Source organism: Tribolium madens, unplaced genomic scaffold (genome assembly GCF_015345945.1).
Source record: "Tribolium madens isolate multiple individuals breed KSU strain unplaced genomic scaffold, Tmad_KSU_1.1 Scaffold_91;HRSCAF=231;Tcas5.2_LG7, whole genome shotgun sequence".
NCBI classification, from domain to species: domain Eukaryota; kingdom Metazoa; phylum Arthropoda; class Insecta; order Coleoptera; family Tenebrionidae; genus Tribolium; species Tribolium madens.
Window position 1 is genome coordinate 16366520 of NW_025401063.1, and position 20174 is coordinate 16386693.

A 20174-nucleotide genomic window follows, 5' to 3' on the forward strand; every position below is an offset into this window, starting at 1 on the left:
TAACCACTTTATCATGGCCCTTTCTTTAACGGTGGGCGGCAATAGCGCATTCATTCATATGAGGCCGACAACTCGTAATGAATCTGAAATTAATTTATTGGTACTATCTATTATGTGGACGAGGACGATTATTATGTTATTATATTGTTATTTTTTGCCTTGATTCTAACACCTGCCTGTCATTTTGCACATGTGGGCTAAAGAGAAACCGATTATGTTAATAAATCAATTAAAAAATGCTAGAATAATGCATTCTCATTTTTCAAAGAATCCCACCTATGTTGGCGTTTAAATCATTTTTCCATATTTGCGTCATATAATGGGGATTACCTTTCTTTTATTATAATGAAAAATTTGAAAAAACGACTTTACATAGTTTACGAGGTTTATAAATCACAGGCATAGCTGCGGTAGTGCTTATAAATTTTCTAATTTATATTTTGAATTTTACAACCACAACTAATAAATTAACGGCTTTTATATTGACCGTGTAGTTCCTGATGGACATTAAATGTAATACTCGAACCAAATATTTGTTTTTATGGTGCGTTTCAGGTTTATCATTTAAAATATTAATAATGTTAGTTTTAGCGACAGAAAATAATATCGATAATGAATGGATATCGATAATGGTAATTATTTTAATTAAAATAATTAATTTAAATGAAAGCGTAATTATAATTTTAGTTTGTGTTGTCATATACTCATAACATATCAGATTGAAATTTGCGAATTTTAATTAATAAAGTGACCTTAGGTCATTTATCCTTGCTGTGGCTATTGGTCAAATATTAGTATTTCTCTTCCAGAGGTCATCAACAGTCAAAAGCTTTTTGAAAATTAATTCAATAATATTTCTTTTGTTGGAATGTGTTTAGTCCCAGAAATCATTTTTCAGAATTTTCAGAAATTGTGACTTAAAAGTCAAAAATTACCTTTATTTCTGCTCTGCGGTTGGGTTTTTATCAGTTTTGTTCAAATTAAATTTAGGGATTGACGTACGAATGAAATTATGGAAAAAGCATCACATGAGGGAAAGAACCCTTAAAAGCTCTTACAAAAATAGGATTTAAATTCCACATGTTCAATGTAAATTTTCATTTAATTTTAATGGGGGAGTTTTTACCTTACTTTTGTTTAAATAAAAAACTTCTAATTGGTATGTTTTAATGTCTATTTATTAATAATATAATATGTACAGTCGAACAAAGTGAAAATGACGCTTCAATCGGATTGTAAACTTGACGTAATTTTAAGATAAACTCCTTTAGGAGCCCGTTTACAGAATTTAAGTCAGAATTAAGCTAATTCGAATACGCGCTATTAGACGTGACGTCACAGACGCGACTGTACTGAAGCTAAACATACAGTGTTGCCAGTTGTGATACTATAGTACCAAATTGATACTAGTTTTTTTTTTACTAGATATTTATATTTACTTGTAAACAAATAATAATTTATATTCTCAGCCAAATACGTGAATGTTGATACTTTTTATTTTGTCTTGGTACGACCTAGCCACTCTGTCGTTTGCAACATTCTGGCAACTCTGTAAACACACTTTAAAGTACACATTACACAAAAAGTGGGGTTAGAACAGATTAACTTACAGAAATGTTGATTACAATTGTTAAAACTATTACGAAACGACACACATTTTTCATAGCAACTATTTCCCTGGAAACATAATCTACCTATACGTCCAGGATTCCAGAAATAAACTTTTTTTACGTCCATACGAAAAGCATTGGTAACAAAGTATGTTTATTAGTGTAGCTTCAAAGGTACAGTCACGTACTTCACTGACGTCACACTAATAGCGCGTATTAAGTTGCCATTTATTTTATAACAACGTCAAGTTAAACGAAAATGTAATTTTTTTAATAAAAAATGCGTTAGTGATGACAATGATAAAAAACAAATTATTATTAATTTAATAATATTTTTTAATAAACTCAAGTTTAAAATAGAGAAAGCCTATTTCCTACTTAATTTAATTTTGGAAAACAGTTTATCAAAAAAAATCTATTACATTAATAATAATGTGTTGTTTGACAATTTCATCTTATAAATGCNTTAAGAAATGGTTTTTGTTAAATTGTTTATTTAACATTTTTATTTAATTTAAAAATATTACAATTAACAAAGAATAAATTTTGTAGCAGAACTAAAATATTTCAAATAATTTTGCGGTTTTTTTCCTAGTTAAATTTTCATTTTCAATAACAATTAAAAAACTAATAGAAAACTTATTAGGGCCGGTTTACAGAACCAATTAATTAAAATTAAAACCAATTAAAGTTTAATTCTCGATTAACTTGACGTTTGTCAATGTAAAATAAATGCCAACTTAATTCGAATTAGTTTATTTCTGAAGTAAATTTTAATTTCGCTTTCTGCTCAAAGAATTAAACCACTCGCGGTAAACGCACACCAATTAAACCTTCTTCTCGCAAATAAACAATGGTTTAATTCATTTGTCGTTTTACATAAAGTCAAGTTTAAAAGAGAGAAAGTCTATTTCGAAAAAAAATTATGTCAATTAATTTTATTTTGAACAGTTAATTTTTTTTTAAGTTAATAATGATATGTTTTTTCATCAGTGTCATTATTAATGCATATTTTTTTTAAGAAATGGTGTTAAATTTTTATTTAATTAATTAATTTGGCGTTTGTCAATGCAAAATAAATGACAACTTAATTCGAATTATTAAGTGTCAATATTCCACAAATAAAATTTTCTCCCAATTGTAAAATTTCTTTATTATTGGCCTTCATCAGCCCTACGTTACAAATTTATAACACATTAAAATAATTTGGAAATTTTAAAATTAATAACATGTTTAGTCTTGAGTTGGCTGTCATATGTCTATTTTATTTGTGGAATATTGACCCTTAATGAAATAGCCCCAATTTGAGGTAATTACATAACCAACCTAATTCGAATTAGTTTAATTCGGAATTAAATTTTCATTTCGCTTTCTGTAAACCGGCTTCTAAAGGAATTTATCTTGAAACTACGTCAAGTTTGCAATGCCTTCTTGTGGTTAGAAGGGTCGGCAACCACAGCAGGGCCTGGTTTATTGATGTGTCATTTTCACTTTGTTCGACTGTACATGTTATTTTGGTCTTTAGTGATAAATATACTAACGAAGATAGTATATTTATCACTAAAATTATGAGCTTATTTTTTTTCGAATCTTCAGTAGCCGACATAACTTCTGACCATGAAGACACGAACTATAAATCAAAAAAAAAAATATATATCACTTTGTCTGGTGTATTTTATTTCACTTTTGCTCAAGTTGCACCACACGTCACCATCATACTTGCTTTCCTGACAAGAGCAAAGATTAACTGAAACGTAACTGACATCTCCGGAACCGGATTTTTTCCGACATTTATAAATACGGTACAAATAGAAACACAATAAATCACCCCGACGTTCGTAAACCCATTTTTGGGGTCGAAATGGATAATTTCCGGCCACATGCGTAGCGTTCAATCCGGTGATTCTCCGGAGTATTATAATCAAGCTTTCTAGTTGATTTTCAATATCACTTCAAACCCTTGAATTTATATCTGACCCGTGCAGAGAAAGCTTATTGAAAGTTAAGCTTTGGAGTTGGAGGATTTAGACGAAACTTTCGCACCCGGGGGTCGTACAAGGTGTGAAAGTTAATAGTTCTCGGGGAGCACTTCGTTTTTTACGTGATGTTTGCGAAATCCCTGAAGGATTTAAAAGCAGTTTTTCATGTGAGTAGCGTGGGAATTAGCATCGGGAATGTAATTGCGGGATTAATACATAATTCAATCAAATACAAGATTTTGAGATAACGAAGGAAATGACTACCTAGAAGCACTATTGTGTTGAAACGATATCACTTTGTCCATCGGAGGAGTGGAAGGATTGTTAATTCAGGGACACTGCAGTCGGTCCATTCATATGTCACAGCATTCGCCACATTCTTCCACTGTTGTACACATATTGAAGGATTTAATGGAAAGACTAGCTTCGACGCTGGGAGAATTCTAATGCGGATGAAATTTACATGTTATCCAAGAAAAAACTTCGTTTACTTTATCTTGCTTAGACTGAGTAATTCCACGCCAAAACGATCACTTTTAAAACTCATTGTTTCCGATTTTTGTAAATTTGAGATATGTTATAGAACGTGTAAAAATAAGTGACACGTTTTTCACCGTTTTTTATTTTATCAATGTATGTTGAAAAAACAGGGATGTACAATCAGCATAGAAAAGATTGTCCTCCTAATAAACCGCGAGGACCCATAAACCACAACAATAAATCTTTTCTATTGTAAACGTCATTTCTTATTAGACTGCATATTTAGTTTGAAGTGAAGCTTAGTTTTACGTTCAATTGAGTAAGTAACAAATTATTTAAAAAAAATTACAACTTTATACTGTAACTAAAAATTAAATTAAAAATAATTATAATTGATGATTAATTAGCTATTTATTTACCAAGATAACAAGTAAATGCCGTTTTAAATGGCAAAATTAAATAAACAATATTATTATTAGAAGTACCTAATAAAAACCATCTATTATTAGAAATTAAAATGACCAAATGAGACTATTTAATAAATAACTCTTTAAAATATTGATACTTATTTTTTTTAAGTTGTAAATGACAAATTAAATAATTTCATTTCATTTCATTATTAATTTTTATTCAATTCAAACGGGTAGACGTGCTAACTCTTTTGAACGTTTGCAAAAAAGGAATATTTAAATTGAACTATTGAGATGTTTGCAACCAAGATATTGCAATCGCAAAACAATTGTAACAAATTTACAAATTTGTTTTTGCTAATAATTGTTCAGTTCAGTTATTTTATTAAAACTAAATTAATCAATTTTAATTTTTGTGTATTAAAAAAATCCTAGCCATTGGACAACTGTCTACCCTATTAATAAACAAATTATTACCAAAAAATTACTTCTAACTTTAATACAATATTTGCAAATTAATTTTGAATACGAATAAAACAAACACTGTTGTAGTAAGAAAAAAATACCTACTACATAATAAATCATCAACAATTTTTTTTTAAATATTTTATCTTCTGTTTATTATAGGAAAATTAAATTGTAAAATATTTGGAAAATCGATGTGTTTGTTTGGATTGAAAAAAAATGGTATGAAATTTTTTACTTTGTCAATTACAACTTTATTAAAAAGAATTAAGCTATCAATAAATTAAAGTGTTATGTTACATTGCCTCTGGTTAGATTTTGTCATTTTAATGTCTAACAATAAATGGTTTTTATTAGATATTTCTAATAATAATAATAATATTGTTTATTTTATTATACCAATTAAAACGGCATTTACTTATTATCTTAGTAAATAAACAACATCAAACATTCATTATTTTTTTTTAATTTAATTGTGGGAAAAAGTTGTGAATTTTTCAAAATATTTTTTTATTTATCTACTCCCTAGAAAGTAAAATCGGTAACTAAGCTTCACTTCAAACTGAATATACTGTTAAATATGAAATGCCGTTTACAATGGAAAAATTTATTGTTGTGGTTTATGGGTTCAGCCTCTAAGGGTTCGGGCGGTTTATTAGGAGGACAATCTTTTCTACGTTGATTGTACAAAATTAAGTACCTCGGAGCAAAAAGAATTTTTATCTAAAGAACAAATCAACATATTGAAGCGGTTTTTTTTTAAATAATAGATATAAATAGGTACATTACGCACGTAATACTCGTAATACATGTATGTGCAAAATTTAAACTCTCGTAACTTTGAAATTTTTTTAGATAGATTTTTTTTACATTTTTTCCATGCTCCTGGTATCTTACTTTACATGGCATGTTACGTTGGTCCGGGACACACTCTGTATAATCTAATCGACAAGTTGAAAGATCTGGCGACTTTTTAAATGATCATTTTAGTCGAGCGAAGCTCATAAAAAGTACTCGAAATCTACATACTTTTATTTTAATATCGTAAAATAGAATTAAAAAAAATAGAGAGTACTCCTTCTCAACCGAGGAATTTGTATTTATTATTCATATTTTTTTGAAAAGTAAATGTTAATAAGTTATTGGAAATTATGTGCAGCGCTCTCAAAAAAAAATTTTTTTCAGCCATTTTTAAAACGTCCGTCTTGAAACTTATGTAAAGACATGGTAAAAATATGAGTTTTTACATAAATTTTTTGAGAATTTTAAAAACCTGCGTAATAGTTTATTTTTTTGTTTAAACAATATATTTTTAAATTATTTGTTTAAAACAAATTTTTAGAGTACATGTATTATCACGTCCGTAGTGTACCCACTTATATCTACTATTAAAAAAAAAATCGTTTCGATATGTTGATTTGCTCTTTAGATAAAAATTCTTTTTGTTACGAGATACTTAATTTTATACATCCCTGTTTTTTCAACATACTTTGTAAAAATAAAAAAACGGTGGAATACGTGTCACTTATTTTTACACGTTCTATAACATATCTCAAATTTACAAAAATCAGAAATAATGAGTTTTGCAAGTGATCGTTTTGGCATGGAATTACTCTTCTATGTGTATTTTGGTTTAGAAATTATTAAGTTATTAAAATATCTTCTGCAATTGTGTCCTTTGTTGTGTTTGTTTTTAGTTTGTTTCAGCTTCAGATAGTGCAGAATTCGCAGTAAATATTAAATAACAAAGCTATTGCTGTAGAAATTCTTAGCTGTTGCACCCGGGCTGTGTAATTCGCATTATCTAAGCAAACAATAACGAGATCTCGTTGGTTTTAATTAAAACCATAACCATATTGCAGCTTCTCTAATTTCAAACTGAAAATTGTTTAGAGGCGTCGAAATGCGCATCTCGGGCTCCCTGGGAAACAGCACCGGTGCCTTAGAAGCGCTTTTTTAAATTAATTACTGCAGGTTTTGGTGTTGTGTGTGTTGATTTATGTCTCAGAATTTGTGCTAGTAGGCAAATAAAAAGTTGATGGCGTGTTTTCTGAGTGGATGAATTAATTAGGCTCACAATAAATTTCAAAAAAGCTCGCATCTGCTAAAGCAGGAGCTCCATTTAAAATGCCATCTGTGTGCACCGAGAATTTTAATGATATGTCACTGTCTAAACTTAATTACAATAGCCAAGATTTTTTCCTAATTATTATCAATTTATTCAGGTTAATTGGCTCAAGCATGAATTATTCCAGTTATTGGGTTTTAGAGCTTGATCTGATAAAAGGGAGGCGCCCAATGATGCGGCAACTGAAACTTGCGACTTTTATCGCGATTATGTACAGGGTGCTGCATTTTAGATGTCCGAAAAAGGTTTAGCCAAAAACGAGTAACACATTCTGAGGCTCATTTTTTGAGGAAATAATTTTGGTTAAAACCGCACTCTGCTATCGTCTTTTGTTTTCGACTTATAGACAAAAATTGACATTTTAGCGAAATCTAAAAAAAATCATATCTTCCTTATTAAAGAAGACACAGATTTGAAATAAAGACATTATAGAGGCACTTTTTTACGTAGAATTTAATAATGTAGTTAACAATTTTTTTCAATTGTTTTTTTAGCCGTAGTAAAATAAATAAAATAAACTTCTATTTTTTTAAATGGGAATCAGATAGCTATCTAATTTTTAAAAAGCTTGTTTTTTTCTTATCTAAAAAATATATATTTGTAACAGATTATTATAGTGCATTTTTAGCAAAAAATTATCTTTGATTTTTGTTCCCAGTTGGCCATGAAAAAATGTTGTTTCTTTAACTAAAAGGATTTAAACTATATTATTCAACCAGTGTCACCAATGAAAGAGTTTTTTAAGTACTAAGTAATGAAAAAAATACAAAATAAATCGTAAATCAACGTATATTGGCGACTAATAACATTTCTTTGTTTTTAAACAAGCTAACATTACTATTATAACTTCTAGTGATACATAGAGTGTTGTAAAAAAAAGCCGCTTTAATTCTTCAATAAAATATATTTTATATGACACAAAAATGACGTTATGGCTATTCAAATACCCAAATTCCGTCTATGTGGAACTAAATCCTACCTCCATTAATCATCAAAAAAAATGTTTTTTCTAATTGTGTTGACTGTTGACACATTTGTTTTTCCTATTTTTAGATTTTTTAAAAATATGTAATAATTTTGTTCTGAGGCGCTCGCATATTTGTTCAATACTTCTAACGTATTGTATTTTTTAAATTTTTATAATTTTATCTATTTTTTCATCTATTTTACAGTTCACAAAACTCTTATTGATTATTATTTACACATTTGGAGTGAAATAGTTTTTCCATGGCCAACTATTATCAAACAAAATATGTATTTCATTTTTTAACTATAATTATAAAAAACTATTCTGTTACAAATATATATTTTTTAGGTCAGAAAAAAATAAGCTTTTCAAAATTGCTATAGCCGCCTATGATTTCCATTAAAAAAAATACAAGTTTATCTTATTACGCCTAACCTACTAACTGAAAAAAATTGTTAACTACATTATTAAATTCCTCGTAAAAAGTGCCTGTCTTTATTTCAAATCTGTGTCTTCTTTAATAAGGAAGATATGATTTTTTTTAGACTTCGCCAAAATGTCAACTTTTGTCTATAAGTCGAAAACAAAAGACGATAGCGGAATGCGGTTTTAACCAATATTATTTTCTCAAAAAATGAGCCCCAGAATGTATCACTCGTTTTTGGCTAAACCTCTTAGTTTCGGAGATTCCCTATTCGGACATCCAAAATGCAGCACCCTGTACACTCAGGAAAGTTGAAAATGACGTGTCTATAAACCGTCTCTCATTATTTGGGCCCTCCTACCTAACCCCAGTTATAAATGCTTTTGCATTTAGCCTCAACATTTCTTTTAAGTAAATACTGTCATGGGATATTATTTCATTAATGATAATTATTATAATTAAACGTGTGTAAAGTGTGTTATACTGAATTTTAAAACGTCATTATTCTGTCTCAGTGGAAAGAAAAGTAATTTTTTTCTTGATTTTGGGATTTTTCTCTGCTTTTTAAGTCCCATCACAATGGCGGTTATTTTTCTTTCTTTCTGTTAAATAAATGTTAATTCTTTATTGAAAAAGAAAGAAAACTGTTTCTTTGTTATTGAAGTGATTTATCTATTACTCAGAGAGTCGCTTTATAGAAGCGAATTAATTCACTGTTTTAATTTAATTTGACCGTATTTAATTGGTTATATTTAAACACGTGATCAGTTAATCCAACGTTTAATCAGAATCAACTTAATGACTAGTGACTGAAAAATATGCACTAAAAAACTGCCCAGATATGCAGTCAAATATGCACTAAATTAAATGAACAACAATTGACTGAAAATTTTTCATTTTTCAATATTAGTATTTCTGTGAAAAATAATATAACTTAAAGCGTGAGATATTATTTTATTAATAATTATTATAACTAAAGACAAAAATTTATTTTAAATTTAAATAATTAATTCTTTAACGTACAATTTTCTATTGGATTAGACCAGCGAATGAGGAAATAATCTATAATTCTATGAAGGATTGCTTTGAAGCTTTATTATTTTTCACAGAACTACTAATGTTTAGGTTCGAGATTGTTCCAGAAAATAATAATTTATATAAATTAAAGTAATATACAAAATGTGATTGTATTTTTAGAACGAAATTTTGTTTTGTTTTTGAGTTATGCGATTTTTTTTGTCAAAATTGCAATTTATATGAAAAAATTTTTTCGAAAAAATTAAAAATAAAGCAGATAGTTGTCACCTTATTTTATAATTTTATAGTGGGTTGCCATTTAAAAAAATAATTTTTTTGTAGAACTCAAAAATAAAAGGATATTTCGAAAAATTTTATTCTTGTTAAATCATCACGTTTTTAAAGTACTTTATCACTCATCAATTAGTTTTTTCAAAAAATAAATAATTTTAGCAAAGAACGTTTGGTTCCATACTTTTTATTCACCTGGTATAAATGAACGGGAAGTAGGATTTTCAAAACTAATTTACGATTCGTAGAAATAGTGAATCCCAATTAAAAGTGTTGAAAAGCAATTAATATTCAGCTATAATGAGAGCAATAAATTTTGCAGGATTTTATTGTTTTGCCGATAATACCGGTTACAATAATTAATTAATTAATTGTCAAAGTTACATTTTTTGGCGAAAGAATAAAACCGCCATTGTGATGAAACTTAAAAAGCCGAAAAAAAAACAAAATCAAGAGAACATGTACTTTTCTTTCTATTGTGACAGAATAATGACGTTTTAAAATTACAAATTTGCTGGTTTTATTATAACACATTTTACACACGTTTAACTATAATAATAAAATAAAATCCCATGACAAGATTTACTTAAAGGAAATGTTGAGGCTAAATGCAAAAACATTTTTATTACAACTACGGTTAGATAGGAGGACCCAAAAAATGAGGGTCGGTTTACGGACACGACATTTTCTACTTTACTGAGTGTAGGTTTAGACAACCAAAGATGACGACTGTACTCCGTAGTTTTCAACCGAAATAACGTGCTAAAAATGAATGCTCCTGGGGTAAATGCTCCAAGTAGCGACGGGTTTCCGCCCAACCTACACCTGCATTTTGCTCGTTTTAATTCTGAAGAAGGCTCTGTATCGACGAAACGTATAGACTAGTTGGACTAAGACCAACTCACTAACTAGATTAAGTCAAAGTCATCATCCAATTTTAGGTTTTGTGTCAAACAAAGCAATGAACAAGCTCGAATTTTTTTGTGGAAAAAATTGAGTGATACAATTGTACGTTTTTAATTTTCATAACGAGTGTTTTTCATTGTCATTCACTCCCATTATTAGCATTCAAATAGGAGAAAATTGTGCACCTAATTGAAAATATAATAGGACATTGTTCAGGATTTCTAAAGGCGTATTCTACATACCAAGTTTTTCGTTTCGATTTGTTTATGAGTTTTGAAATTAAGTCGTGGGAAAATCAGTTTTATGTATAAACACATATTTTATGGGAGTGAATTGCATAAATGCAACGTTTAAATTCAAGCGCATTGCAATTGCTAAACTCCGGTCAAAGTACATGGCTAACCAATGAAATCCTCAAAACTGTTCAACTATTGATCACTTTGTTTGGGTGCATATTACGTAAGTTATTTTGTTCCTTATCGTATCTTACTGACCCATAGAAATATTTTTCAAAGTTCTTGATTGGCGCTTGAAAAAATCTACCTGCTTATGATTTGTCTCTCATTTTGCTTGGATAAAATCATGTTAATCGGGTTATTCCGTGTCGGTTACGCTTTGGCCACATCGCTGGATTGCATCGTTTCAATTTTTCTAATGGAAAAACTGGTAAATATGCAAATATGATCGATAAGAGTCAAAGTGAACACTTACCTTGTTCCAGTAAGGTACAAAGTCTACCCAACCGCAGATAATTGTAGAGAGAAAGGCACAAAAGGATCAATATTTGTTGCAATATTTATCACTGAGACGCTCGGCTCCTTTGTTGCCTAACGGCACCCCAACCTTTTTTACCATCCCTATTAAATTATTCATTTATGATAATAGCCCGATTGATTTAATCTCCAATTAGCATTAACATAGAAAAATGCAACGTTTATCTTTTCGCACAAATAAGCTGCTAAATTACAACCAAATCGACTGTAATTATCGTGGCGTTGTAATTAATTCTGTGAAATTAATCGCCTCAACATTACGTTTTACTGAATTGTCCAATTAATAGCAAACGCTGGTTTAAGACTTTATAAAGGGGGACTTACCTTTCAGAGGAAAATTAACCGAGTAATTGCCGGGAAAGGGTTGCTTTGACAACAATTAAGCGTGTGAAAAATTAACTCGAGAGATTTCCATCTTGCAAACTTTTAAAACTTTGGGTTGTCCCCTGGGGTAATATTTTAACCTCAACAAACCAAACTCTACGAATATTTCATCTTGAAAAAAATCACCTCAGGTAGATGCAAACATATTTTGAGACCCATTTTGTATAAAATGTTTTTGAAAATACAACTTTTTTGCAACTGAAATAAGTACAGCGTGTCCCAAGTTTTAGGGCTGGCCCAAAAATAAATATTTCTAATTGATTTTAAAAAATTTTTGCTAGTGTAAACGATAGAGGATCATATAGACTTCAATTTAATTTTTTGATATTGTTGAAAATTTTTTTGTGTATGGCAGTGAGATCTTAAAAACTAAATTTGGAAAAAAAATCATTTAATTGAAAAAATTCAAAATCTGTCAACTTTTACATTATTCAATTTTCACAGTTACCATTAGAAAAAATCAAGAAATTTTATCATGTATCATGTAGAAAAGATTTCAAGTAATTAAAAAAAATATTTTTCAAATTTTATTTTTAGGGTCTCACTGACGTACGCTAAAAACACCGTATGTTTCTTTACATTTTTGGGTGTAGCCTTTTAAAAAAATGTTTTTACGCTAAACTTTTATTAGTCGATTTCGCTTAATTTTAGAAATAAGACGGTTTTTTGCCGAAAACATGCACTTTAAAAAAATATTACACAAGAACTAAGACAGCTAGAATTTTTTCTTACTTCTGCAAAGAAGAAAGTACAAAATTTTAAACTGTAGCAAATTTTTTGTGTTTTGCATTTGTAAAGATTAATAAATTAAGAAGTTTGTTAAAAGTTAAATAACTTAAAAAAATTAAATGGAACACCTTATTTTTGCATCTAATCTGATTGATAAATTGTCTATCTAAAAAAATAAACTTTTAATGTCTAGAATTGATAAATGAAAAGATATTTAACATTTAATATTAATTGTAGCAACAATGCCTATCAATATTTGAGCATTGTTGATTTTATGGATACTATAGTAATTCCACAACGGATCACTTATCTGTTGATTGTAAAAATTGTTATAAATAAATACTGTTCGAATTATTTTATTGTAAAAATAAAGAATTATGGATTCAGTTTATTACAAATGTGATTATTAAGTGATATTTCTTCCCTCTCTTGTACTACTGTGCACTTTTTGGCTATTGAAACAATAGTAATTTTTTTTAATGTTTAACGTTAAATATCTTTCTAGTTATTGATTATAAACACCTAAAAGTAAATAATTTTAGAAAGACAATTTAATAATCTTTTAAATGCAAAAACAATAAATAAGGTGTTCCATTTAAATTTTTTAAGTTATTAAACTTTTAACAAACGCCTTCATTTTTTTATCTTTGCAAATGCAACACACTAAAAAATGTTACAACCTTATAGCTTGTACCTTCTTCTTTGCGGTAGTAGAAAAAATATTTCTAGATGTCTTAGTTTTTGTGTAATAATTTTTTTAAAAGTGCATGTTTTCCAAAAAAACCGTCTTATTTTTAAAACTAAGCAAAATCGACCAATAAAAGTTTAGCTTAAAAACATTGTTATAAATATCTACATCCAAAAACGCTAAGGAACATATGGTATTTCATGTACTATATACTAGATTAGTATCTATCAAAGTCCTATATAATTTTTTTTTAATTTTACTTTTTTAAAGTCACTAATTGACTTTTTCAATTTGCTGAGCCACTCTGTCTAATCCTTTATCGTTGCACTAGCAAAACAATTTTTTAATCAATTAGAAATATTTATTTTTGGGCCGACCCTAAAACTTGGGACAGGCTGTGTATCTACTAATCAAAGTGACACAAACTGACGTTACCTAAACGTTGGCTCATTTTTGGTTTAATCACTGTAAAAAAAGTAAAAAGCATTTTCTTTTAAGAGCTTTTTTTATAAACGAATTAGAGTTATCCAAAAAATGAACACACTAAATTCAAAAATTAGAAGCCCAAAAAGTATTGCAACTGCGAACTCTAGACGTGTTTTAGTCTAATTAGATGTAATTTTTTCCGAGGTGCCTTGCCCACGACCATTGTATTCAGCGCCGGTCCATTGAATAAATTTTTATCACACCACATAATATGATTTATTGTGCAACCTCGCTGTACGAAAATAACATTCAATTAGAACCACGAGGCATTGTAATTACGATTCGAAAATGGCGTCAATAAATCTTGTCCCGGAATAAATTAAAATATGAAACTAAAAATGCACACTGAGATGTCAGATCGTTGATAAGAATTGTAGACCTCTAGTCCTCCCAACAGATGTTTGAATCCATTATACTCTTCGACAAAGGGGCATTTCAACACACCGCGTCATGTTAGCACAGCAATATATCGTATTTCTATTGTGCATGCCATCCGGTTTAAAACAAGGACCTATTAGACACATGATGCTGAAAAAATGAACCGGTGCGAGATCGATTTTGGACACCCTTGACCGGAAATTGGTGTCGTGTCGAAATTTCCGGGTCATGTTTCAAAAATGAAACTTTGATATTATACCACCCTGGAGAGAAATTCGAGCCATAAAGTCGGAATTAAAGGAAAAAAACGAGGGAAGGTGAGGGAGGGAGATTTTTACAAGAGGCGCTATCTTGGAACACGTCGAGTTATTCTGGAAACGGCGGACGTTCAGCAGACGGATTAATTTTCCTATGAACGTAAAAAGTTCACTTCATTAGCTTATAGCTTTGCGAAAGTTAGGAGGGACGAGTGGCCTAACTTGCATCAACTTTATTCATATAAATGAGACCTTTCATGAAGCCGAATTTATAACGAAAAATTTGAATAAAATGTTATTTATATTTTAGGACCTGTTTAATTGCAAACTTTAATTCGCGATTTTTTTTGCTAATTGTACAAATACTGGGTAAAGATTGGGTAAAGAAGTAGTTTAGCAACAAAATTAAAATTTTCTTCTTATGTTTATAAACATGTTTCTTGTTTATAGTAACGTATCAACTATGATTCGCTGCATATTTTTATTTATGTTGAATACGAATATACAGTTTTACATAATTTTACAAGGCCTGCACCTGTAAGAAGCAATCAGTAATACATATTCCGATACGAAATCGATTACAAATTTTGAAAAATTGTATAATTTTCTCTAGTTTGTTCACTCTTTTAAAAATTACAACATTTTTAGTTAGTGATTAAGATAGATAAACTAGAATCATATTCATGCCGTCTTTTGATAGAACAAATGATAATTGTTTCTGAAAAACTGCATTTTATAACTATTAATGAAACAGTGATTAGTTTGACTACTACTGTCATGGGTTTCCAAAAATGAAATAATTAAATATGTATTTTGTGAATCTAGTGTTTTGTGAATTTTGTATATTTGGGTGGACGCAAGCCTCGTAAAGTTGTGTGAAACACCCTGTATTGATATTTATGGCCGATTTACAGAAATCAAATTAAATTTTAATTCGAATTAAGTTAACTGTTTTTAGTTAATCTATTATAGGTAGTTTACATAAATTAAAAATCATCAACATTTTTGTGTTAGGATAAAAGTTTGCTTTTAAAAAGTATTTAATTTTACTAAAAATAATAACGAAAAAAAATTTTCAGCCACATAACCAGTAAATATTTTATAATAGTACCTAGGTTACATCATTTTCCTTAAACAACAGAAAGCCAGTATAGAATTTATCAAATTTTGGAAAACATGACATGACAAAACTGATAAGGAAGTGACTACTTCCCAACCTGAACTTGATATTTTATATCAATTGAAGGGGTGAGTGGATAAAGATGTCATGTGCATTAACCTATATTTGGAGTTATAAGCATTTTAATATGGTATTTTTTCCAATTTGTTTTTGATAAAAAATCACATGATATATAAAGGCCTATGTGAATATTGTTTCCAACTATTGGTTTATAAAAATATTTCAAGTTTAACAAACGATTTATAAATAAAAATCTAACGACACATTGTAAAGAAGTCCACTTTATGCTGTCCCGAAAATTAACATTCTTATTCAAAAGATTTTTTTTCTTGTTTACTAGGTGTCATTTTGAAGCTAGTTCATCGACTTTTCAAAAACGGTTTTCCATATTAACACCATATTTTTCAATAAGAGACGGAATTATCTCGAAAAATTTAGACGAAAATATACCGAAAAGTCACCAAATTAAGTGAAAAATAATGAATTTTGCTTGTTTACATCACGTTTTTTTGTAAGATTCTGTTAAAACATATTGAAAAATTATCAAATTGGGTTGAAAATGACCGTTTTAGAGTTTTAGCAGGTTTTTCAATTAAAAATTTACAAAATTATTTCGTTACAAATCGCTAAATTTACTCAGAAATGGTGTTATTTTTATTTTTTAGATTGTGCTAAAAAAAATTTTCAAAAATAATACCATTTTTCCGTTTTAAGACATTTTTTAGTCAGAATCGCAATTGTTTTGAAAATTTTCGTCGAAAGTGAGGTAAAAAATGAATAAACTATCACGAAACTAAAATTATTTTTGCTTCTTTGGAGAGTTTAAGCATGTTTTTGAGCCGAAAGAAAAATCATCTGGATGCTTTTCCAAACGTTTTATCAAAATTTTCAATCAAAAGCACAAAACTTCGTCAAAAATAAGCCAAAAAATCACATAATTAATTCGAAAATGATGTTATTTTTGCTTTTTTCAAACATTCAGTTGCGTTTTTAAGTCTAAGAAAGTTTTTTCTTTAATTTTTGTTAAAAAAACATACCAAAAAATTAATACATGTACCAGAGTAAATAAAAAACGACATAATTTATGCTCTTTTCTAGCGTTTTAAAACATTTTTCAATAAAAAATGCAATTATTTCGCAAAATTTTGCCAACAATACGTCGGAAAGTAATTGAATTAAGTAAAACTAGTGTTTGTTATTTGTGCTTTTTTTAAAACATTTATTTAATATTATTTATTTAAACATATTTTAACACCTTTATCCACTAATTCCTAATAGAAACCAACACTTAAAAGTCTTTTTCAATAAAAGAATATTGCGAAAAAAATTGTTTTAAAAGAAAATACCAGTTTTCAAAAAAAATCACTCACCCCTTCAATTGTTAAATGAAGTTGAAATGTCATACTCTCTAATTTTTTACTTGTAATGTACGAGTAATTTGATTATTACTTTATGATGCTAAACAAAAATTGTATAAATTGAACTAAAGTGTTACCGAAAAGCAAAGAAAGGGTTACGACTCTATCAAATGCTCAGTTTTCATCTAAAATACATAATACATAATTTGATGCTTGCAGAAAAAAAATATGTCCACGTTTGTTTTGACCCCAAAAACCAATACCAATGTACAATTTTTTTGCGTGCATAATTTTTTATAAACTAAAAAAATCATAGAAAAAGAAAAGAATAGCAAAGAAAGTTGTTTAACGAATTACTTTTTTATTAAATGTTTTGAATCATTTTGAAATTTTTACCTCATTAAAAACCTCTTAATTGAATCAAAAACGAATAAAAAAAGGAAATATTAATCAATAACTGTGCAAATTAATTGTTGGGTATAATTAGAGTAATTAAAGTGATTGGTAACTACGCAGGACTATACGTTTTTAAATTATTTTTGTATAATTTATAAAATAACTTTTTTTGTTTTTGTGGTAAATACAATTACTAAAAATTAGATTATGTTATACAATCGGAATTTGAAATAAAATCTGATCACGCAGAGGCCGTAATTACGTCGCAGAGCAATCATTTTATTTTATTATTGTGTCCATATTTAAAATTCTGAGCCAGTCTAACTCAGACCCGTGCCCCCTATGACACATCACGTCTGACTTTTCATTGATTGGAAATTTAACAAATGTACACATGTTGAGATAAGGGGTCAGTAATAAATAGTGATTTACCGATAAGAGCAACTGCTTTACCACAACGGACATTGGAAGCACCATATGTGGGGCAATTTTCCAATTTCGTGTATGAGGGTTGAAAAGTGAGGAGAATCCTAAACCGGACTCAGCTGTCGTTACCGACCATTTCGAGCGATAATAGCCACTCCCCGACTTAATTTTTCGTATTTTACATCCGTTTTAAGTATTTGTTTACTTGAAAGTTTTACGATTCGGACGAATAAAGCCGGTGTTTTGTTCGTTTCAGGTCATGTGCTGGAGTTTACAGTGGAACCGACGGACACAGTTGTGGAATCGGGGCAATCGGCCGTTTTGGACTGTGTCATTAAATCGTCTCATCCTGCGAGCGTTTTGATCCAATGGCTGGATCAAGACCGACAAAAACTGACGTATTTAGGTGATCTATACAGGTAGGTATCGATTTACCAAAGATGAATTTAATTAAAACCGTCTCCAACTCAAATTACTTCCAGGTCTCAACTTACAAACGGTTCATTGTATATAAATAGCGTGTTAGAAGAACAAAGATTAACAGGGACTTACCAATGCATGGCTTCGTTGCCGAACGTCGGCTCCATTGTGAGCAAAACAGCCAAGCTGAATGTAGCCAGTGAGTAAAATTCATTTATTCAAATTACGGCGAAAAATTCACAAACTTTGTCGCCTTCACTGTTTTAATTTCATTTACATTTTGGCAACGCCTAATTTGAAATTAATCCTTTGATTAGCTTTTGCGGCTTTTCAAACTTTTCACGGAAAGTTTCAAAACAAACAATATTCCCAGTCCAGCCATTGATCACATGCGATGATTTATTTATTACCGAGTTTTATCATTTGCATCAATTAGGTCGTTGCACATATTTTTTTATTGCATATTCTGAATCTTTATTAAAAAATAATTGACCCATGTTTTTTTTGAAATCTTAATTTTAGTACAAAAAAAAATATCAAAAACTCGTAAAATGAAATAAATTCAAAACGCGCGCGTTTTATGCTTGCTGTGAGGTAATAATCCAGCTTTGCGTTCATTGGCTTGCATGTCGGTTGAATCCATGAAATAAGCCCACGACAAAAAAACCCACAAGATAAATGCCCACACGGAAAAAAGCTCACACAGAAATAAGCCCACATAGAAAAAAACGCACAATGAAAAAAACGCTCACCCAGAAAAAACTCATATAAATAAAAGCCCAATGGTCAAAAAGCTCACGGGTAAAAAGCTCACAGAAAATTAACTCAGGGAAAAAACAATCTCTGCTGTCGTGGATAAATTTATAATCGATCAGATGCCAATAAAAATGTTTTAGAATAAAGTTTTGCTGTAATCCTATTCAAGAGAAGTGTAAAATCAAAAGTATAGTAAAATCGTTTTCCTAAGATCTGCTAAAAATTTTATTTCTTTTAAGTTAAATGCGGTATTGTTAAGAGTAAACCAGAAGGTAAACAAATCATAAATTAGTGGAACCCACCCGGACCCTAAAACAGGTTAATCCCTTATAATGTGTCCTAAAATTCTTGTTGGTCCATGAAAATGAAATGAAAGAAGGCGGATTAAAAACCAAAAAATCTCTAAGTACACGATTTTATTTTAAATTCAATAAGAGATCCTAATTAAACATAAAATACAAATTAACTTACAAAAGTAACAAAAAATAAAATAAATTGTGAATACTTTTTATTGTTACAAATTTAAACAGGAGATAGAATATTCATTTTAAACAAAAATTTTCTATGAACATTTATCGAAAAATGCTACGCAAGGGGTGCGTCTTTTAATAGGTGTTTTTTCAATATTTCCGCAATCATTTTAGAAAAAAATTTCAAAATTTGGTACAGATGATAACTTTTATACACCTAAACAAGTACAAAAATAAAATGTTGAAATTTTTAATTAGGGGCTTCCTAAACTAAATTAGGGTACAAATTTACTATTTTGCTTGTGGTTTCTTGCCACTTTCAGCAACAAAATTTCATATTTTTTCATAAAAAAGGTCTTTTGTGTTTTTCCGATACAATTTACGGATTTTTAAGTAAAAATCGGTTTAAAAATTTATGTTACTGACACAGCATAACAATTAAAAATTAAATTTGTTTTACCGTTAAGGACGCCCCTGATTAAAAATTTTGTTATTTGGCATTTGTTTAGGTGTACATATAAGGGTACCAAATTTTGTAATTTTATCTATTCTGAAATATTAGGAAAAACCCTTTAAACAACGTACCTTTTTTAGGGGGTGTAGCTCCCTTTCATAGCATTTTTCGACCCCCTAATCCTCCTCTTGGGTACGGCCTTGGCGAAATGACAGTGACAGAGAAGAAACATGGAATGCGCACACTTCGTTAAGATAATGAAACTTATGAGCGTGCATTTTTTTCTCTAAAATTTTCTTACTCGTCATTTTGCAAGAGTTTACAATCGGGTGATCGCAATTA

General features: G+C 29.3%; 1 protein-coding gene across 4 annotated transcripts in view; it reads left to right on the forward strand.

Moving 5' to 3' along the window:
• LOC123012159 (neogenin) overlaps window positions 1–20174 on the forward strand; it is a 63403-nt gene that overhangs the window by 21698 nt on the left and 21531 nt on the right. For all 4 annotated transcript variants that reach the window (XM_044409983.1, XM_044409985.1, XM_044409984.1 and 1 more), the window contains exons 2-3: window positions 17989–18151; window positions 18215–18351. In XM_044409983.1, the coding sequence (XP_044265918.1) occupies window positions 17989–18151; window positions 18215–18351 (300 nt within the window). The remainder of the gene's footprint in view (window positions 1–17988; window positions 18152–18214; window positions 18352–20174) is intronic.